Source organism: Pinus tabuliformis, chromosome 2_2 (assembly GCF_031772625.1).
Source record: "Pinus tabuliformis cultivar Carrire ecotype Pingquan chromosome 2_2, CPIR1, whole genome shotgun sequence".
NCBI lineage: Eukaryota > Viridiplantae > Streptophyta > Pinopsida > Pinales > Pinaceae > Pinus > Pinus tabuliformis.
The window spans coordinates 1,094,289,881-1,094,314,006 of NC_142300.1; the positions used below are offsets into that span (position 1 = coordinate 1,094,289,881).

At 36.0% G+C, this 24,126-nt stretch overlaps 1 protein-coding gene across 1 annotated transcript in view; it reads left to right on the plus strand.

Moving 5' to 3' along the window:
• The window catches only part of LOC149197211 (WD40 repeat-containing protein HOS15-like), a 137,591-nt gene that overhangs the window by 16,101 nt on the left and 97,364 nt on the right, over positions 1-24,126 (plus strand). The window contains exons 2-8 of the mRNA XM_089408604.1: positions 17,983-18,143; positions 18,257-18,320; positions 19,538-19,696; positions 19,833-19,954; positions 20,396-20,470; positions 20,551-20,604; positions 20,703-20,776. Coding sequence (XP_089264730.1) covers positions 17,983-18,143; positions 18,257-18,320; positions 19,538-19,696; positions 19,833-19,954; positions 20,396-20,470; positions 20,551-20,604; positions 20,703-20,776 — 709 coding nt within the window. The remainder of the gene's footprint in view (positions 1-17,982; positions 18,144-18,256; positions 18,321-19,537; positions 19,697-19,832; positions 19,955-20,395; positions 20,471-20,550; positions 20,605-20,702; positions 20,777-24,126) is intronic.

Below are 24,126 nucleotides of genomic sequence, written 5' to 3' on the forward strand. Positions count from 1 at the left end.
TAGAGTTTGGGGATTCTCCATATTGCCATTTATGCCTTTGGCCCCAAAAAAAATAATTAAAATAAATAAAATTAAGGCCTTTGGCCATCAACATTTCAATTAATCTAGTAAAAAAATATAGGCCGATGTAAATTTTGAAGGAGAACAATCATATAGATATAAATGTTCTGCATTATTGATAAAAAGTGCATGATAAAGTCAAAAGGGAATCTTTCCAAATATCTTTAAAACTATATGTAAGAGAAGGAAGAGTAGATAAGATTATCTTGATTCTTCATTAAGTAGTTTACAAGCTTGCGGTTTTAGCAACCCATGGTAATTACCCATGGTATTTTCAAGGTAAAAGAAGAACAAAAGGAATACAAATCTCTTTATGTGAATGGTAAGTTTTACCTCTACGTGGAGAAAATTAACCGAGTCAAAGGCACATAAGTGGACATATATTTTATAACATACCCCAAAGAAATAAATAGCCACATTTCACTAGGGTTGTAACTTTTCAAAAAGAAAAAGAAAAAATATTATAAATATATATAGAAAAAAAAAGTTTATGAAAAAATAAAACAAAATAAAGTTAAAAATAAAAAGGTAAAATAAAAAGAAAGTTAAAAACAATAATAAAAAGAAGAAGAGATTTTGAGAAGAAAAAACAGCAATTGTTGAGAATATGAAAAAAATATTATAAATAAAAATAAAATAAGTGGAGACAACGGTTGAAAAAACGAGATGAATAATCTAAGTATGAAGGAAGAAAAGATGAGTCCCACACAACAATCGTTATTTTGGACTAAATGTCCATTTTGTCTAGGCATTATTGGATACACTTATATTAAAAAGAAATGTGATTTAAAACGTCTAGCATGTGGAAGATTATTTAGTATCGAAGAGCATAGTGATAATCAACAGATGCAAATAAAAAAATTAAAGGAAGAATTCGCAAAACCTCAACAAAAGAACGAAGTATTAGAAAAGAAATATAAAGATTTTGAAGATCGGTTTCATGAAAAATAAACAGAGATCAACGAAGAAATTTGGCGTCTAAGGGACCACAATGAGAAATTACTTTCACATATAAAAAAGTCCAAAGTTAAGAAACAAAGACTAAAACAAGAAAATGAAAGTTCTGATAAGGAACTAAAGGAGAATCTATCAGAGAAAAGAAAAAGAAAATTTGTGCCTAAAAACCCTTAATAAAAAATTATTAGAGCAAATAAAAAATTTAAACGGTAAAGAGAAAGATACTAAGGACAAAGTCAATGATTCAGAATATGGCAAACTTCCATGTCTAAGGATGTAGAAATTTTGAATAATAAACACATATTCAATGGAGATTATCCTGATCATGTACTATTGCGGAATACATACACAATACATAAGCTCCTCTACGTTGATCATCAATATAGCAGCATCAATAACAATAAAACATCAAGAGCATTCACACATTAACACAGTATGTAACTCGGGGAAAGCATCTTGCTAAAAACCCCACACTATCTATATATTAATGATTGAGAACATGTAACATTACAAAGTACAATGCTTATCACAAGCAATCCAGTACCAGCTCCACCTGTTACACACAATACAACTCAGATCTGATCTCCAAATCTATTCCACTGCTTGCCTGCCTCCACAGCTCAAGAATTGATGAGAATGGTTTACCAAACTCGTATTTTTTACCTCCAAAGAATCACTCACACTGGGAAAGACGTGAGCACAGGCTACAATCACTTGGTATTGGCCAATTCATTGGCATACTCAATCCCTTTGATTGTGCAAATCCTCATGCACAACTATAGTCACAACTGATAGCAATCTGATCCTCTAACACCTGTCCCTGCTGAACTGAACATGCACTGACATGCAACTGAGTTAACTGATGTATTCTATAGTTGCATTATGAGTTAATAACTTGTGAATTAATTAATAACTAATTCACCCAACTCATCTCTAGTCTATTTGCCAGTTAGACTAAATACAACTAGTTTAACAAAGCTAAACTGAACACAACTCCATCAACTGCACCTCCAGTCCACTAAACTCAACTCACTTGAGTTCTAACTGAAGTCCTGCATGTAAAGATCAGTCATCCCATAGGTAACCATGTATTTCCTTCTGGGATTTGCATGTGCCACATCCGTAGCTCATCCTGAAGTGCTCCAAGAGAATAAGACAAAGTTTATAGTCTAAATATTATTATGAGACAATAATATTTGACTGTTCTATATTTAGACTGAGCAGTCACTCCGCTGTGATCTAAAAATAGAAGTCCATCTATTTTTCCCAACTTGACCAATCATCCATAAACAGCAACCTGCAATCCATAGACATGATCCATATGTCTAAAAATAGACTTGCGCCAAAAATAGCCTGCGGGCCCACTTAGTGAAGGCAACTTCATTTCACTAAGCTCCATCATCTTGTTGCAATCTCAACAAAGGAATCATAACCAAGCTTTAGTTATGTAAATAAACAAACTTAAAAGTGACAAGAAATCATTAAATGACAAATTAGAATAACTTCAGGAAGTAGTATTGAAGTCTCCAATGGTTTCAGTCCAAGTTGAAGATAAAGAAACAAATATCGATCCAGTCCAAATCGTAACTCAATCAAAGGATAAATGTATTGAAGTGAAGACACATGCAGAAGTTGTAGTTCAAACGATGGACATTTCAAATGATGATTCAATAGCCAACTCAACAACAACAAATCCTGAAGGAAATCAGGAGATAACCACTAACATGATAAGGGAAATTCCAACCAGAAGAACTATTTATTGACATCCAAATCACACGAGCAAACATTCTAATCAATCTATGTACCAGTATCTCTCAGAACATAAATGACAAATTATGTTCCCAAGAATATTAAAGTTTGCAGAATCCAGTCCTACGATAACTATTCATCACAAATTTCCAGAGATCAGAAGATTCCACAAAAGATTAATCTACGATGGTCTGATCTGTTCTCATAACTACAATTTATGAAAGTTCAAATATGAGAAGATATTCTTAGTAAGATTTGAGGACAAAGCTTCTTGAAGAGAGAGACAATGTTATGAATATAATTTATTTAAAAATAATAAATATAAATATAAATATAATACTAATAAATAATAATAATTAATAATTAATTAACTACTAGTTAGTTTGTTAGTAATGAAGAGGCATGTCTTAGAGACATGACCATTCATGAAAGGGCACCTGTCTAGGGTATATAAGCAGACCCTCATTCTCATTTGTAATCATATCATATCAATTCTTATACAATATTCAATATACAGTGACACGTCTTACAATGGACATTGTCTTTGAAGTATTTTAAAGATTTATGTTGCGTATACGACTTTTTTCCGTTACACTTTCTTATCCTTATCTAATTCCTCAACTGTGCTTTGGGAAATTGTTAGAGTGTTGGGATGATCATGTTTGAATTCATACGGGGTCTCTACAAGATAAGCCTCAAGATATTGTTCCAGAATAGTCTTGTCAGGAGGCTTGTAGTCTTGAGCCATATCCCTTAGAAGTTTGTTGAATCTTTGGTTAAATTCTTCCATCGTTCCATTTTCTCTTTTCTTAATAGTGTTGAATTATTTAACCAAATATTTTCCTTATCTTTTGCCCCCATATTTATCTTTGAAAGCATCAAGGAGAGTCCTTAAAGAATCAAAGGCATTATCAGCCTTATCTTGAAACCAATCAAAAGCATCATCTTCTAAGGAAAGGATAAAAAACTTCATTTTGACATCTTCATGATTGTAAGTTGTAGTATGAGCAAATCTCTAGATGAAGCAGTTGAATTTCTTAATATGTGCTTCAGCGTTGATGGCATTATTCCCCTGGAAGAGCAGTAGCTTTCTCATGGTAGATTCATTTGGCAAGTCATGTGGATACCCTTGAATGTTGGTGAAGTTGCAAGGCCTGTAAAAGTCACCCATGATATCTGGATTGATAGGATAGTTGATGAAAAATAAATGGATATCAAGAAGAGCTTCCTGTCCAAGAAAATTTAAACGATCTCTAGAGTGTAACTTGTTTAATCGGGCTCTTAAAACTTTTTCAAGATTAGGAGCGATGTTAATCAGGCTACCAGGATTGCTTCTAGATTACGTTCTTGTGAATGGATGAATAAGTGGAGTTGCCACCTAAATGAGGAAACCAACCTAAATGTCCATGTGCTAATGGTGAGAATGAATAAGATGAGAGGATTAGTGAGAGGAAAAAGGATAAGGTGATGAGAAGATGAAGAATGATGCAAGAAGGGTGCCAAAAAATGTTGTGGTGTTGGTAGGCAAATGAAATGATGGAGAAATGAAGGATCAAAAATTATAAGATGATAGAATGTCGTAAACCCCGACAATAAGACAAACTTGTTCCTGACAAGAATGCTAGAAAATGTTGTGGCATTGATGAGAAAAGGAATGAAAGATGGAAAGATCACAAAATGTCATTGAAGCACCGAGAACAAAATAAATTTATCCCTGACAATGGCGCCAGAAAATGTTGTGGCATTGGCGGATAAATGAATGAAAGATCACAAGATGATATGATAAGAAAGGATGTCATGAGGACCAAGGATAGAAAAATATATCCTCGGCAACGGCGCCAGAAAATGTTGTCACCCGTATTGTACAGGCACCACGACAACCACTCAGGGCGCGGCTGTCACTGTAATCCCCACCAACTCCATTCTAGTTGTCTCCCAAAAACAGGCTATGGGGGGTAGTCCCTATGGAATCAGGTGAAGGAAAACAGGTTGGGAACCAACTCGCTTCGTAGACACAGATGAGTGGCCTAGCTACCCGGTTAAGTTTAGCAAAGATTTATTATTAAATTAGATTTTAAATATGAGACCAGTGCTTTATGGAGTCACAATTCTTGTCCGATATAAATTATTTCCAAGTAACTAGATGGACACCCGCTACTTAAGTGATTTACTAACCTATATGATGTGCAAGTCCTAGGATCTATGTGTGATGCAGTGATCTTGGTTTATTTTAATTATATTCCTAATATAAATGTAACCTTCCCTTAATTGTTTTGAAGTTGGTCTCCAAGGTAGGTTGTTGGGAAGGAGGCCAACAGGTAGCAATCTATGGCCTGGAAAACGTTACCTTCTATTGTGCTCCTATCACCCGGTGCCTCTAGCGCTGTAGAGACTATGGTTCTGCCGACTGCAAGGTCACTGTGTTAACTGCTAAAGATTTGCCAAACACCTCAAGCTAGATGAGAAGGGTATCCCTAACTTTCTATCAACCTAGCTTATGCTAGGAGGTAAGTTTTTAATGTCAACTAGATCTATGATGCTTATGCAATGATGATGAGTGAAGACCTCTTGAATTAAGTTTGCTTGTGTTATTTAAGTACTTAATGTGAGTTATCTTGAAGCAAGAGTATTAAATAATAATGAGATGACAATCTTAAACAAGATAAGTGCCAAAAGATACAAGTGCAAACTTCAACAATATTCCACAAGACGTTTAGAACAAATATCTAACTCAACAATGATTACTTGAGATATGCCAATGACCAATTCTTGAAATGCTCACTTAGAATGATAGCCAAATATGCCAAATGCTTAAACAACTTAAACTACCAATGAGATTCAAAGACTTGAGTGTGCTAAGTGCCAAGTTAACAAATGTTAGATTCCAACATCAACAAGAATACTTCAGCAATTATTAGTTCTAGGACAGCAATAGGAAAATCACTTTAAACCATGAAATTTTCCCAACATATGAAACATAAACTTTCCCAATGACCAGCAAATATAAATTTATGTGTTTAGCCCACTTAATGATGATGTATTCAATGATATTTCAGATCTGAAACAAGTTATTACAACATTAAATAAACTAACAGATCAACAAGCTAAAGAAGCTACAACCAATGGCCTAAATGCCCAAAAATAGGAGAATTCACCAGAATTGAAAAAAAAACAAATTTTAAGGTCTTTAGAATGTGATATTCATAAAATATCAGACTTGAAAAGCTTGTTACAACAATGAGGAAATCATAAAACCAGTGAGCTATTAATGCTTTAACAAATACTAAAGCTGCCCAAAACTTGGAAAAATTTGCCAAAAAAACTGAAAATTTGAAATTTTGAGCATTTTATGTGAATTTTTCAGAAAAGTTCAGATCTGATACATTCAGTCATGCAGTAAAATTCCAGCAAGCAAAAATTCAGATCTAGGTTAGATAACCAATGCCCAAGTCCCCAAAATTTAGGAAAATGAAAATTTTGCAGTTTTGAACAATTTTGACCAATTTGTATATGATTTTAGTGCCTAATTCATTGTTATTATTGTTGTAATAAAATAGAGACAAAGTAAGGGTTTAGAGGTCAAACCCTAGGCCCAAGGCCTTGTAGATGCACTTTCCCAAGTGGCCCAAAATTTTAGGATGAAGATTCCACCTGAAAATCAAGGTTTTATAGCCCAAGTCCTACAAAACCACCAAGGAATCAGTCCCAAAAAATTCAGAGGAGGGTTTAGGGAAATTAGGGCAAAAAAAGGCCAAGGAGGGCCAATGCTAGGCCAAACAAGGCCAATGTTGAGGGATAATAAGGTTAGGAGGGCAGATTGGGGGTCAAAGAGGCAAGAGGAGGCCAGAAAGAGGCAACATTTGAGGGAGAGTTGCCAAGAAGACTTGATGTTGGGGATTTTAGGGCAGATTGGGGCTTGAAAATCCCATGACCAGCCCAAGGGGCAGCCGTTTTGGGGAAAGAATGGGGGTTGAGGCCTCCTAGGCTCACAACTAGCCCTAAAAAGGGCCTAAAACCCCAATGCAGGGACCAAGAGGAGAGGCAAAGGCCTCTAAGGCTTACGACCTACCCTAAAAGGACCTAAAAGAAGGACGCAAGGGCCTAAATGGCTAACGCAGGGGCCATAGAGGTTGACGCTAGGCTAGAGGAGGCCAGATCCGAGCCTGGGAGACCCAAAAAATGAAACCCTTGCTTTAGAAATTTTTTCTCCTCCGGATTTGAATTTTGCTTCAAAATCTTCAGTGGGTAGCCTTGCAAAATTTTCTAGAGACTAGATCTTACCCTCAAGGGCCTAGATCTAGCTCTACTTTAACTTGATTTCTTGATTCAACCTGCAAAAATGAAAATAAAACACACAAACCCCAAATATATACAAAATTTCTTAAAAACCCAAAACCCAAGTTAGTAAAAATAATTTACAAATTAGATTTACAAAATTATTTACAAGATCTACAAATATACAAGGGTTTAAAAAAAAATTGAGAAAAATGTTTTTATGACTTTTATTTGATGAATGGCTAAAAATACTTTAGAAACCCCAATGTATATTATAGCCTTAACGAAGACTTTATCCGCCATACAAATATTTGGGATCCAAGCAACTATGATTCTTGCCCAAGTTTGTGAACTTGGAGGCCAAGGACTGAAGTACCTGCAAACACTATGTATTTATCTCAAAATAATTTGTTAATCACATGGGGAATCAAACCACCTAAGATTAGCCCAAAACTATCAATAGTATGATTTTATCTCCATCTAATGATAAAATAGATCTTACCAATATTCAACACAACATAACATTGCCCATAGTTAGTACATATCACAAATGTAGCTTTATGTAGCTCTGGTTGTCACAACATATGATGGTAGAGTCCAAAGGTCCTTCAAATGGATTTGCAAGCAACCTTTGGAGCCAAACTACTTCTAAACTAACTTCATTGGTTGTTATATATTCAGCTTCAACAATACTTAATTGATCCAGGTGGATGTTGGTGGCCACCCACCTATCCCATCTGGACCCCCACAACTGTCCCTTTCAGTTTTTCAGTTTCCTTAATTAGAGCATAGTTTACTATTTTTAGCAGTTTTTTGGGTCCTAAACTTCCGGAGCCGTTTTGAGGCCCTAAACGATGTTTTTTGGGAAATCTACCGCCAACGATTTTTCTTACAATAAATTGTCTTTTCCGTCATAGTCCTTGAAGAGATCTTTCCAACGGGCTATCATGCGCGTCAAACGGAGATAATACGACCAATTCACGACCCCGAGAAGTTGATGCAATTTGGCGTTTCATCTTCTAGGGTTAGGTTTTGGAATGTGAAGGGTTTTCCATTGTTTCTCAACAATAAATAGGCCTTCGAGCCTCATTGTAACACAATTCAGAGGCATGTAGCCACACATCTCTTCTCAGAGATAAGCTACCATCGCCCTAGCTGGTTTATTTCCATTTATGGTTGTAAGCATATTTCAATATTTTCCATTAATGAAATGAAGTATTATTTCCGCTGCATCTTTGTGTATATGGTTATCTCTATAATTTGTTGTGTTCCTATTTAAATCCGGATCATTAATGCAACTGAGTCTTGTTTTCTGCTCATCCATGAAATCATAGAGGATCCCAAACAAAATCAACCACCTATAGTACTTTTTCCATTTGCATCACTCTCTGCCCAATTCGAATCTGTGTATCACAATAACTTAATCTCATTTTCAGCAACATATCTTAAACAATGATGTTTGGTCCCACTAGGATATATTAAGATGTGTTTGGTTGCTATCCAATGATCATGTCTAGGCTCCATCTGAAATTAGCTAAGAGTGCTTTCTGCAAATCATATATCTGGCCGAGTGTTGATGAGGTACATCAAAGGACCAATCAACTGTTAATAAGATGTTGGGTCAACAAAACTTGAGTTTGAACTTCTTAGCTTCTTCAAATTGGTGATCATAGATGTTGTCATGGGGCTTGTTTTAAGCTATATAGAGCCTTCTTTAACTTGCAAATGTGAGTTTCCTTTCCATGTACTTCAAATCCTTGAGGTTGCTCAATGTATACTTTTTCATCAGTTGTGCCATTCAGAAAGGTTGTCTTTACATCCATTTTATGTATGTTCCATCCCATAGTAGCTGCAATAGAGATGAGAGATCTAATTGTTGTGTACTTAGCTGTTGGAGCAAAATTTTCCTCATAATTGATTCCTTCTTGTTGAGAGAATCCTCTAGCAACAAATCTTGCATTATATTTATTAATACTCCAATCAGCTACATGCTTGATTTTGTACACCCATTTGGAAGTGTCAATTGATTTTCCTTTTGGTCTAGGAACAATTTCCCAAACATCATTCTTCATTATTGATTGGTATTCTTCTAACATTGCATTCTTCCATACTTGATGTTCAACACCTTTTCATAAGAGGTAGTTTTTGCTTCAATGAGTTTTGTCAATATGATGCATAACCTGAATATCTCTTGGGTTTCTTGCTTTCTTTGAATGTTCCTTTTGCTGCTACATGTCCTTTGACTTCTTGTAGATTTGATCTTAATCAAGTTGGTCTTTTTCAAGTTTCTGTAATGATGATTGGTTGTATAGATTTGCTTGGTCCTTTTGGTTCTTCATGATGATCAATTGTAGGTTCTGGAAGATTGTCTTTCCTTGGACACTCTTCATTGGGAAGAATAACTCCTTCTTCTTCATAGGAGTCAATGGTGATATCCTTGGACTTCTTCTATGCAACACTTTCATTGAATGTAACATCTTTGCTTACTTCAATATGTTGTTCTTCCTTGATGTAGATTCTATATGCTTTAGATGATGTACTATATCCAATGAAGATACCTTTCATAATTGTAGGGTCCAATTTCTTCCTCTTGTCCTCGGGAATATGAATGTATACAAGATATCCAAAAATTCTGAGGTGATCCACATTAGGCTTCTTTCTTGTAAATGCTTCTTCTAGGGTCATGTTGTCTAGAATTCTGTGAGGACTTCTATTTTGGATGTAAATTTTTGTCATAGAAGCTTCTCCCCATAAAAATTTGGGGAGGTCTTGGTCATTTAGCATCTTTTAAAATACTTTATCTTTAGACTTCAAGAAATATATCCAAGTCTTTTTGGAGTGATCATCAATAAATGTTACATAGTATTGATAACCACAAACAGATTTCTCAAACAGAGGTCCACATACATCAAAGTGGATTAGGTCCAAGATTTCCTTAGATCTTGAGTCATTGCTAGGGAATGGCTTCTTCAACTTTTATCTAGGGACACCCTTACAAACTCCTTATGTTCTTCTTTCAATTGGGGCATACTTGTAACCATTTAAATCAAGTATGGCGATACTTTATAATGGAGATGGCCATATCTTCTATGCCACAATTCACAAGGACTGATGCCCAAATGTACTAAATCTTGAGGAGGAAGAGTTAGAAGTCTATACAATCTCCTCCAGGAATCCTAATTGTCCTTGCATTTTCTATGCTAGATCCCTTTGCCCAAACAATTACTTTTCCATTAAACAAATGCTACCCACCTGATTCTAGCTCTATGGAGGTAGATCCAATCCCTTTGACTAAGTAACTATTCATATCTCCAAGTTTGACTTTGTGAGAATACCTCCGTTTAGGTATGGTATTGAGATGCCCACGTTCATCTGTCATATGCCTTGAAGCTCCACTATCGATTACCCATGTGCTTTCATCTTCAAATGAAGTTGTAAGTGCCAAGTATAGACTTCCATCATTGACTCCCTTAGATAGATTAGAGATGAATTTGGTAATGTGTCCTTTGATGATTCCAAAGAGACTTCTAAGAGCCTTGAGACCTTCCTTCATGTACCTTGTCACTGAAAATGAGAGAGAGAAGATAACTACTACAAAGATATCTTCAAATAAGATTGCCATTAACCTTAGCTCTGATACCATGTTGAGAAACCAAGTACTAGATAGTTTAATGCTTGATTCCTCTTTCTTGATAATTGCTTGTGAATGTTAGTTGTCTTCTTATTAATTTATGTTCTCTTCATCAAGCAATTATACAAAACATCAAAGCATAAAGATCATGAAGAGACAAAGAACACCAAAAATTAGGCTCCAAGCCAGGGAAAAACCCCACAGGGGGAAAACCCAACCAATCCTTCTCTTATAGAATCAGATCAAAATGAGATATCCAAGACCCAAAACCAAGACCAAGACTGCCACAAGTTTACCAAGTCAACCCTCTAAGTCTCCTCCAATCATGTTGAAGTCAACAAAAGCCAATGTTGTCAAATCTCTGAAATCTATTCAAACGACTGATTTTTCAAACCTACAATGGCTGGCTAAATTTTGGCCCTGTAACAGCCTCAGAAAATCACAGAACCTTCACACATGTGAGTAGAACTAGGGTAGAAAAACTAAGATTTTCTCTCCTTTGACTTTGGCTGATTTTTCTTCTTCTATGCACATAAATCAATGTTGTGTGTTGAGTGAATGAATGAGCTTCCAAGAGGTCGAGTTGACTTGTATTTATACATGTCCAGGGGGGTCTAATAGTTGCCTCTTAGGCCGACTTGTCCAAGGAGGTCCAACTTGGTCTTGTGTTGACTATTTGACTCAATTTTTCTTTTTTTACAAAAGTCCAAATGGGACTTGACTCAAATATATTTCTTTTGATTCATAATAAATTATTTTTGACTCAATTGTCTCTATAAGCATGAAGAACATGATTTTGACCAAAAATAATAATAATAATGATGAATATCAATGACAAATTATATTTTATTACACTATGAAGATCGACTCTAGTTACATTTTTCAAAACACTACCCTTCACTCCTCTGCATCTTCCTGATTTATCTCGTTGTCTAATTTCTAATGGTCTTGCCTTTACAAAGGGTATCTCTAGTCAATACTGTTGTGATTGATCTCTAGGGACAAGTCATCACCGTTTTTTCTTCTTCTTCTTGATTCATCTCATTGTCTTGCCTTCACCAAGGTCGTATTGGTGTATATACTACCATAAATATTCTCTACAGAGATTTTTGTCTTTGGTACAATTTCTTCTCTGTTGAGAGCATTATGTAGGACTTTAAGAATGACATTTTCCATATAGTGATATTTGGTAATTTGTCTTAATGGGACTATTTTCTTAGGCTATTTTATATCATGGGATTTGTTAGATAAAATCTTAATTTTTGTTAACAATGGTATGTTCTATGCTTAGCACAATTGTTTCAATGTCCTTTTAGTTAGCCCAATACAATTTCCAATTTAGTTTCCAATAGCAATCACATTGATAATAATTGTAGATAGAACATGAAATACAAATGCAGAAGATAATCCAAGACAAGAGAACACCAAATTAGGCGAATGCCAGGGGAAAACCCCAAGATGGGGAAAACCCTTTGATCAATTCTTCTTATTATTATATCAAATGTTTAGCAGAGAGAGAGTACAAAAGTCAATAATTGACTTGCCAAATCACAATCAAAACAACCCTGTCAAATCTGCAGTCAACAATAGTCAAATTGTGCCCTAACCAGAAAGTCAACGCTAGTCAACGCAACAGTAAACAATCCTCGATGTAGCTCGGTCAACCCCAGTCAAACTCAACCTTCATTGTTAGTCAAAGTTAGCCGAAAGCAATCAATAAAACAATAGTCAAACTTGGTCAACTATGTAGTCAAAGTCAACAAAATGCCTTAGTCGTCGTTCCAATAAATGTGGCCTTCAAAAACGAATTCTGACCTGAAAATTGCAGTCAAATGTGGTCAAAACGCCCCTAGTCAACCTACAACAAACTTTGAAATTTTGGTCCTGTAATTCCTCTTGCAATTCGTCCTTTTGTTGCCACACATGTGAGGAAAAGAGATGCCCAATAAGTTGTACAACTTCTTCAAACGTGCAAGGTTCAGCTTGAACAATAGTACTCATAGCAGCGAAATAACCTTGATACCTGTTCAACTTCTTACTTTCACAAAATGTCCCTCTTGGAGCAATATGTCTTTCAACATCTTCAAGAGTATCTTTGAGCCATAGTGGACGTTTCCTTGAGGTATAGGGATCACTAGGAGATGGATCAATAGGATCCATCGGGCCTTCAATATCGGGCATAGGTTAATCTGTCGGAGGTTCATCCAATTTTTCTGCAGCATCATCATCGTCCTTCTTTGGGATAGGGAGATCTCTGGCTTTCCCAAGGGTTGTGTGTTCATCAAAGGTGACATCACAACTTACTTCCACATCTCTTTGACCAACCACATAGATTCTATATGCCTTTGAATTTTCACTGTAGCTGACGAATATTCCTTTCTTCCTGGAAGCTTCCAACTTATTTCTTTTCTCTTTAGGCACATGAAAATATACCGGATAACCAAAGATTATAAATGAGAAACATCAAGTTTCTTACTAGTGAACATGTCCTCGGGTGTCTTGAAATCCAAAGCTTGATGCAGGCTTCTATTTTGAACATATACGACAGCGTTGGCAGCTTCTCCCCATAAGAATTTCAGTAGACCTTGATCATGGAGCATGGTACGGATGGCTTCCATGATTGTTCGATTCTTCCTTTCAGCAACGCCATTCTGCTTAGGAATGTATGGGATAGTTGTCTCCCTCTTGATGCCAACCTCTCTACAAAAGTCATTGAATTCATTTGATTCATATTCGGTTCCATTGTCGGTCCTCAATATCTTGACGTTCTTCCTTGTTTGATTTTCCACCAATGATTTGAAAGAATGAAACCATTTGAACACTTCATCCTTCCTCTTCAAGAAATAGATCCATGTTTTGCGTGAGAAATCGTCCACAAAGATTTCATAATATTTGTATCCTCCCAATGAGGTTATGGGCAGGGAAAACAGGCCAGAATGGACCAATTGAAGAATATCAATTGTATTTCTTTCACTAGAAGGGAATGGTCCCTTTGTATGTTTCCCAGCTGCACAACCTTGACAAACACCTTCATGGTTCATGTTAAACTCAGGCATACCTGTCATCATCTTCCTTACCCCGGGGTAAGGCTTTGTAATGTAAGTGGGCAAATCTCCAATGTCATAGCTCAGATTGAAGTGAAGTATCACTTGCTAAAGCTCCCAAAGGACTTCCACCAACTTGATAAAGACCATCAACCCCAAATCCAAGAGTAAATGCATCGTTAGGGTTTCTTTGCCAAATACGTACCTTTCCATCAATGAATGCTACCTTGAAACCTTTATCTTCCATCGCAGAAATAGACACCAAGTTCTTCTTCAAATCGGGCACATAAAATACTTCTTGTAGATGAATGGTTTGACCTTGATTCAAGTGAAGAGTGACAATACCTATCCCTTTCACGGGGTAGGTGGCATTATCTCCAAGTATGATCTTTAAATTAGTCTTATTTTCAACCAAATTTGAGAGGGCCTCCTTGTATCCAGTGAAGTGCCTTGAGGCTCCACTATCAATCAACCAATGATCCAACGTATCTGGAGGAGAGGTGGTAGATAGAGCAGAAATAAGATAAAACTCATCTTGTTTTTCTACAACATTACTTTCATCATCATATATGGTAGTCCTTGTCCTTTTGGGAGGTCGACCATTTCCATTTCGAGCAGCGGGAGCATTCAACTTTGTTGTTGAACCCGTTGTTCCTTTGATTTCCATTGCCTTTGAAATTGTTGTTGTTGTTGTTATTGTCATCATCCCTTGGAGTATTCTTCTTGTGAGGACACTCTCTAGCATAGTGGCCAAACCTGTTGCAATTGTCGCACTTTCCTTTATTTCCTTCCTTGAATCCCTTCTTGAATCCTTGACCCTGTCTCCTTGGACCAACATTATTCTTCCTTTTTGCATGAGAGGAGAAGGCAATAGGTTCATTTCCATTGGAAGGCTTGTCTCTCTCCATCATCCTTGTCTCCTCTTGAGTGCATCTAGCCAACAACTCATCAAAACCAGGTATCCTATCGTTGTTGAGAATAGTGGTGACAAATACATCCCAAGGTCTTGAAAGACCTCCAAGTGCAATGAGAGTGAGCTCCCTGTGAGCAATAACTTCTCCAATAGATAGTAGGTCATTCTTTATTTGAGTTATTCTCATGAAGTAGGATTGGATAGACTCCCCTTTATCCATCTTTATGTCCTTCAACTTGTATTTGAGAAAGGATTTGATTTGCGTTGTTCACTTTGAACATCCCAACCAACTTATCGTACATCTCCTTAGATGTTCCCAAATCAGAAATATAGGCAACCAAATGATTTTGAATGGAGTCAATGATAATTTTCTTAGCTTTGACCTCACCTTTTTTATATTTTGTCTTAGTAGCAGCGAATGCATTTGAAGGAGGCTCCACCACTTTTCCTTGCACATAGTCTATTGCATCATGCTCTTCCAAAGTCATCTAAAGTCATTTTCCATGCATGATAGTCAAATTTGTCATTGAGCTTGTCCTCAGTCTTGAAGTAGGATGTAGAAGCCATGGAGACTTGTCCAACATATCTCTCTTAGTGATTTCTTTTCTCTCTCTTGCTTGGGCTTTGTCTTCACCTGGGCTTTGATACCATTCTAATGTTAGTTAACAATGGTATGCTTACCACAATTACTTCAATGTCCTTCTAGTTAGCCCAATACAATTTCCAATTTAGTTTCCAATAGCATTCACATTAACCATAAATCACATTGACAGTAACTGTAGATAGAACATGAAATAAAAATGCAGAAGACAAGCCATGACAAGAGAACACCAGATTAGGTGAATGCCAGGGAAAACCCCAAGATGGGGAAAACACTTTGATCAATTCTTCTTATTATTATATCAAACGTTCAGCAGAGAGAGAAGTACAAAAGTCAATTATTGACTTGCCAAATCACAGTCAAAACAACCTTGTCAAATCTGCAGTCAACAACAGTCAAATTGTGCCCTAACCAGAAAGTCAACACTGTTCAACATAGTAGTAAACAGTGCTCTATGCAGCTCGGTCAACCACAGTCAAACTCAACGTTCTTTTCTGGTCAAAGTCAGCCCAAAACAATCAATAAAACATCGGTCAAACTTGGTCAAAGTTTGCGGTCAACTCTGTGGTCAAGCCTGCGATTGGTCTGCGGTCAAAGTCAACAGAATGCCTCGGTTCCTGTGCCAATAAATGTGGCCTACCAAAAATGATATTCTGACCCAAAAATTGCAGTCAAATGTGGTCAAAACACCCCTAGTCAATGTTGGTCAAACCTGCAACAAACTTTGAAATTTTGGCCTTTAATTTATCCTGTTGCTGCCACGCGTGTGAGGAAAAGAGATGCTCAAAAGTTGTCTGAACCAATCAAATGAGGAGAGAGGAGAATGTGTGTGATGAGATGATGCCAAATGAGGGATGAGGTCTCTCTTATTTATACAAATCATTGAGGGTGAAGTGACATGTCTCTTGCACTTCATGAGCCTACATGATGATGTGGCCGACCTTGACAATTTGCACATGTGTGGGCATAAATTCAAAAACACATTTCTGCTTGTCCAAATCTAATGATATTTAGGTCGATTTTGGTCCTCTCGAAAAAAGAATTCAATGCAATTATCATCTCCATCAAATCATCTGTCCAAAGTGGAATTTGGCTCTAGTTGCTAAATTTAACAAATCTTCACGACAATTCTCTTTGAAAATTTTTGAGAAATTTTATTAACATATCTTTTATAGGTATAAAACCTATATAAAGAATTTGAGCCAATAAAGTTCCATTGTTTGTATGTGTTTTAATACATATTATCCTTGTTTTGTTTTCTGAAATACATATTAGTATATTACCCTTTTGGGGTTTTCTCATTAACAGTAATTCATCCATAAACATTGCGAAATTTATGTGGACAAACAAATGGGAATGTATGGCTTTAATGCAATTGAGTAGATGCTATGTCAACAATACTTGCCTTGTTACTAATCCAGGATTGTGCCTCGTTTCTGGGAAGGATTTTGGCATATTGTTGTTGAAGTTGATAGAGAAATGAATGAAATTGTATTAATGTCCATGATGGCTAAAACTGGTCAATGAGATTATAATACTTAAATAAATAGAGATAGCAATGGGAATTCTGATGGGGAAGCTATTACCTACAGAAAGAAAGTTCAAGCGCAGAGAGGAGTTTTAGAGAATCTAGAATATATATATGATATAGTGGGGTAATCATTGCATGGTTGAGGCTCTGTTCTTATTGCCTTGAATAACTTTGGTCATACTCTGTTGACATTACAATATATAAGATTTTTAATATGTTGCCAGATGTTTAGTCCCTTACAAGGTATTGGGCATTTGAGGGCGCTTAATAATATCAGATATTGAAATTCTGAGGATGCACATCAATCTTGCTGGAAACACTTCAATCCTGCTGGTTTTTTTCCAAAGAGGACAGCTCGCTGAAAATCCTCCAAGTACTTCCATATGATTCATGGATGGTAAATGGGGAAAACCATCCTTATTAGAGACCCTAATCCTAAGGGGATCAAGAGAGTCAAACCCATGACCTCCCCAATTTTGAGTGAGAAATCTCATGTCTCGCTCATGACTACTTGAACTAACCCTCAAGGCTTTCACCCTGTTGGTTATGAACTTATGGATAATAAATGTAATTGGTTGCTCTTATTATAGTTTGTAACATTTCCTTACATGAAATTTGTCAAGGTTCAATCTTTGGAATGCAAGAAAATGGTGACTTTGTCATCAAATGTAGTGTTGTCGTACATTTATAAAAATGATGCCCTGTATTCTACCCAGGTTGTTTGAATCAAGAAATAGAATAATGATCTGTTAACATATCAAAATGCCCTCATAACTTGCCACATATTTTAGAGTGCCCTGGAAAAAAGGACTTTGGTTCTTCCTATTTCTACTGACCAACAAGAGGTTCTAGATGCATCTTCTTGCCTTTTGAAGCGAATTGAAGAATCTAATGGAGTATTCCCTGTTGATGATGTTCCGACTGGATTATTTCTTACTTTTCTTTTAAGGATGTCTCTTTTATGGTCTCAGTTAACATGCATAGGACCTTCTTTGGTTACAAATCAGTATAATTCATTGATCCACCATTATTTCAGCTAATTTGGCCACGTCTGGATGCTAGTCTTTTTTAAGTTTTTCTACTTTCTGTTCTGTTTAAGCAATTTGTGAAATCTGGAACTCTTGTAATCTTGATCTATGTATTAAGGAGAAGACCAACGACCGAATTTCACCTGTATGTTGTATCAGTAATTATTAGGATGTATTGATTACTGTTCTTGAGTGTCTTACAGATCTGGAGACTCAACAGCTCGAATTTGGACAATTCCAGAAGGCCCATGTGAATCTGCCATCCAGAATGGGGCTCCAAAAGCTCTTGTTTTGAAACATTTCAAGGGTAGAACAAATGAAAAGAGCAAGGATGTGACAACCCTTGATTGGAATGTAAGTTATATAATTTAATATTACGTGAAGGCGCATTTATATGTTATGGTTTCTAATCTTCAAAGAGAATCTTGTCAATATCTTAATTTTCATGTACTGCTGGACTGGTTCAGGGAGAAGGGACACTACTCGCAACTGGTTCTTATGATGGACAAGCAAGGATTTGGAGTAAGGATGGTAAGGTTGGCCTTGATTTATTTTGTTTAATGTAAAAAAATCTTTGAATAATAGACCTTGCTTTCTCCAAAGATCCATCTACTTGATATTCAAATTGCAGATTGCTCTTCTAGATACGACTGTCACTCAGACCATGCTGAGTTTTTATGCGTCAAAAAGGACCTTTGGAGATTACTAAACACGCATAAAGATATGCTATTGCCATAGTGAGTTAGATCTTAAATTTCGGGCTCAGTTTGAGCTTTTGGTGGGTTTAATTGCATCTAGAGCAATGTTGCCGGTACTGGGATAAAATTGGCAAGGGTCCAGAAAACCAAAAAATCATAAAAATAGGGAAAATATCTGTAAAAATCAGTAAACATTGACAAAATTAAGATACCACCAAAATATTGGTAGAAATCAGCAACATCGGCTTGGCCAAAAAATCACGATTTTGCTATAAAATCAGGATGTTCAAATCACGATTTTGCTATAAAATCAGGATGTTCAGTACTAATCTAGAGTTGAATAGGCTGAAGATGTTGATATCAGAGAACCGGTTACTTGATGTAGACTTTTTTGTGTATTTCTGGTGGATGCCAGCTTCAAGGAACATCATCATTTGAAGTTCTACAACCAGCTGAAATTTGTTTCCTGGAAGACTATTTTACACAATGTTTGATGTCTTGTTTCAAGCATATGACTTAATCGTTTTAACTGAATTCTAAAGGTGTCTTGTAACTTAAATGGCTGTAGTAGTTTTTAAGTTGAAGGATTGCTTTCATTATTCATATCAATCGAGACTAATATCAGACTAAACAATGTGTTTTATTACAGGAAATGTTACTGCCCTGTTCTCTACACCTGACACAAAACCTATATTATACTGGGGATTCATCAGTGGGTGTCTGGGATGTCCTAGATGTGCCCAACATGATCTCTTGTGATTGGGGACACTAGGGTATTTCCTGTCCATAGAGCAAAACTGTTATTCCCCTAAGGGCATCCAATAAAAAAGGAAAAGAACTGTTATTATTGGTTTTTTTTCCTTTACTAAATTATAAACTGATTTAAACCAACACACACTCTAACTATAAGACATTTACATTATTATTCTTCTGCATGTATTCAAAGTTTTACAACTGGTCCATGGACTGTTTTATTCTTCTGTCTGTAACAGATTGGTTATTACAACTTATACTCTAGCTTTGTTTTGGCTTGCTTTGTGGCTTGACTAGGAGAATTGAGGAACACATTGAACAAACATAAAGGACCCATTTTCTCTCTTAAATGGAACAAGAAAGGAGACTGCCTTCTTAGTGGAAGTGTGGATAAAACTGCGATTATATGGGATGCCAAGACGGGCGAATCAAAACAACAATTTGAGTTTCATTCAGGTGTGTGATAATCTGTAAAGATCCTTGATCTAAATTGAATTCTTCCATTTCATTCTTCTTGATTGCTTGCTTATTTACAATAGCTAAGAATTTCAGGTGAAATTATTGTTGCTAAATGAAGATACCTTTGGTGCAGCACCCACTCTTGATGTTGATTGGCGGAATAATGTCTCTTTTGCCACGTGCTCCACAGACAAGATGATATATGTTTGTAAATTCGGGGAAAATCGCCCTATCAAAACCTTTTCTGGGCATCAGGTTTGTTGCCTTATCTATAGGTTGCATTTTTGGTGATAACTTTCATGTCACTGGTTTAATTTTCTTGGAAGAAGATTATGGACCACATTACTCAAGATCCTTGACTAAATATTTAAAGATTATACCATTTTGAAACCTCCATTTGATTGTTGGTTGGTAAATTCACTACATGGCTTCTTTTCAAGCCAATTTTCTCTTTTACCTTTTTAATAGAATGTAGATACGTTTTGTTGACTAAGTGTACAAAAATTACTGGAGGATGACTGGAGGATACAGAGATGTGAACAGCAACACAAAATTGGCATACTATTTGGGAATTCGTTCATTTGGATTTCTTTCTAGAAACAGTTACTGTTGATGATTCTGTGATATTATTACATTGTCTTGCTTCGTCTGTTAGTAAATAAGCTGATGTTTCATCGTTTTTAAACCTTTTCTCAGGATGAAGTCAATGCTATTAAATGGGACCCGACTGGGACACTTCTTGCTTCTTGCTCTGATGACTTCACAGCAAAGGTAGTGGGAATCTTCAAGTCCAGAAGTAATTTTCATAAGTTGTATGTCGAATTCATAACATGTTGTGGATGTCAATGCAGATATGGAGTATGAAGCAGGATAGATGTCTACATGATCTCAAGGAGCACACTAAGGTACTTATTATCATAATTACTCATTCTAAAACTTTGATTCTGGTACACTTTTTTTATGCTCCTGGAATTTGCTTTTTAAAACTGTATCCTGCCTACAGGAAATTTATACAATCAAGTGGAGTCCCACTGGTTCGGGTACAAACAATCCTAATCAGCAATTAGTCTTAGCCAGGTGAAATTCTGATCAAAATCAACTATAACAGTGTAAACTGTAGCTTGAACTTTTCTCTGTTTCCTCATCGTTTGACAATCTGCCATTTGGATTTATGTGTAACTGCAAGTTACATATATTTTCATATCCACCACTTTCTATTTGAACCTAGTTTTGGGGTTGGGGGATGGTTGGAAGGTACCTTGCAATTTCAAGGAAACTGGGGTGATGAGAAGGGGTACAACAAAAAGATTTGAATTTTTGTTTTTATTTTTTTTAATTTTTGTTCTAAATTTTAATTTTTTTTTAAATTTGTTTGTAGGAGGGGTGGGAAGGAGAGGGGGCGGAGTTAAATATGCAAAGTCCTAAAAGAAAAATTTTAAATATTAAATGTTTCTGCAACTTACATATTTGAGCATTGCACTTTTATTTTGTAGATGAATGGATGCATTCGATGTAACATATTTTTTGTGGTACTTCTAGATGAATACTAGAACAATCATTAGAGCAACAACGATTTTAGACATGCATAGATAACATTGACCATGTAGAAGTTTCCCAATTGCAAATTTATGAATTTTTTAAAATAATAGGAATTAGACTATGAAGTGGATTATAGGTGCCCCAACACCTATCTGCAGAAGAAGCGTACACAACTTGTGAAAGCATCCATGTTGTCAAACACTGCAGTTGTTGGGTTGAACCCCAGTGAATGGTCAACATCTTCAATTTTGATCACGTCATTTATTATTTCACTGCAGGAACATCATCCTTGCAATTAGTCAAAGGGAGGTCGCCACAATATGCCTTGTGGTTTTGGTTCAAAATATTATTCTTCTATTTTAGTATCTTTGACTATGGGCATGGATTTTTTCTTTGCTTCTTTGATAAATTCAGAGTTTGAGATCTCCATAATAACACTTCATCTCATTTTTCATGAGATACTGTCTACCTCTATTTCTTGCACCAAAGGTTTGATGGAGGTTACTTCAGGCCCTGTTACCTACCATTTTGTGGGTACAACAAAAATATTTGAATTTTTGTTTTTTATTTTTATTTTTTTTAAATTTGTTTGTGGGAGGGGGTGGGAAGGAGAGGGTGTGGAATTAAATATGCAAAGTTCTAAAAGAATGGAAATTTCAAATATTAAATGTTTCTGCAACTTACATATTTGAGCATTGCACTTTTATGTTCGTAGATGAATGGATGCATTCGATGTAACATATTTTTTGTGGTACTTCTAGATGAATACTAGAACAATCATTAGAGCACCAACGATTTTAGACATACTGCATAGATAACATTGACCATGTAGAAGTTTCCCAATTGCAAATTTATGAATTTTTAAAGATAATAGGAATTAGACTATATAGTGGATTATAGGTGCCCCAACACCTATCTGGGGAAGAAGCGTACACAACTTGTGAAAGCATCCATGTTGTCAAACACTGCAGTTGTTGGGTTGAACCCCAGTGAATGGTCAACATCTTTAAGTTTGATCACGTCATTTATTATTTCACTGCAGGAACATCAACCTTGCAATTATTCAAAGGGAGGTTGCCACAATATGCCTTGTGTGGTTTTGGTTCAAAATATTATTCTTCTATTTTAGTATCTCTGACTATGGGCATGGATTTTTTCTTTGCTTCTTTGATAAATTCAGAGTTTGAGATCTCCATAATAACACTTCGTCTCATTTTTCATGAGATACTGTCTACCTCTATTTCTTGCACCAAAGATTTGATGGAGGTTACTTAAGGCCCTGTTACCTACCATTTTGTGGGTGATATCCCTAGGAGAAATTGTTTTCTCCAAGATGGTCCTCAGCCGGCAACCGACATCACCTTGCAGCGACCAACTAGCTCATTATGCCTTTTCTCCACCATCTGAGCCAGCCATGTGGTCCCTTGCCCATCTGCCATGATCGTATGTTTGAAGGTGGGCCTCCAGAACCTAAAGGATTGCCTTGTCATTTGGTAATTGAGTATTGTAGTTTGCTTATCATGGACACTTCTAGACATGGATTAATGGGGGGATTTGGCGGAAAGAATGGGTTAGGTTTGTGCCCTTGTCCTCTAAGACCCCTTTTGTTTTTAACCTTGCATTCTAGTCCCTTGGGATCTCTTTTACTAACCATTTGGCTCTAGGGATGGTATTTCATGGGAAACTCCGATTTTTGTTGCTTGGTCCTGCTCCCTTATCCGCTTTTATTACCCTTTAGAGGATGAGTTGGAGCTTTATGGACGAATTTTGATGTGTGGATATTGGTCTATCTTATGTTGGAGCTTCTCTTTTGTCGTGGATGGTTGGATATATTTTGTTACACGTAAGTACATGCTTTTAATGTTATTCTTGTTTTACTTTGCCATATACATTGGATTGGGATTTTGGCTATTTTTAGGGCTAATTGTGTAAAGAAAAGATAATAATAGTAAATAAAAAATAAAAAATAAAAAAAAGATAATAATAGTAAATAAATAATAAATAATAAAGAATAAATACTAATGGTAAATAAATAATAAATAATGAGGAGAATATAATAATAATAATAAATAAAATAGTAAATAATAAACTGGAGTTCTAAATAAATATATATAAAAGTAAACTATAAAATAGTAAAAATAAGTTAACAAAAGGTAAAAAGGAATGATATAAGAAAGAGTTAAATTAAGAGAAATATTAAATTAAGTAAATTTTAAAATAAAGAAAGAAAAGTTTCATGTTGACACATGGAATGTGTGCATGCTGCCCCCTTTCCATTTTTTGGTCTATTTAATGGACGATGAGGAAGATGAGATTCATCATTCCTTCATCCATTCTCTTGGGAGAAAAGTGTTGTGAGACAAAGGATTCCCTTGCAGTAGTACGTTGATTGAGGGCTCAGGGGTGGTGTTAATTTTAGGTATGTTCTATGCTTAGAGCAATTTATTTCAATTTTCATAGTTAGCTCAATATCTTTTCCAGATTAGCAATCACATCAGCATTAAAGTAAACTACAGATAGAACATAAACATAAATCACAGAACACAAGCCAAGACAAGAGGACACAAGATGCGGCGCTAGCCAAGGACAAACCCCAATGTGGGGAAACCATTGATCAATTCTTCTTATATGTTCTTCAATAGTTCAATAGAGAGAGAGAGAGAGAGAGAGAGAGAGAGTGCATTTACAACAGAAGTTAACACTTTGACTTATCTAGATAAGAGCATAGATCATCTCTAAGAAGATGATACATGAGATCATCTCTAAGGCATGCTGCTTCAACTGATTCTCCAAGGTGACTCCTTCACCTATCATTCTGCTAAATCTTGTCATCATGCTGCACCTCATCGCGCTGCACCATGCTGCACCCATCATCACTATGTTGCATC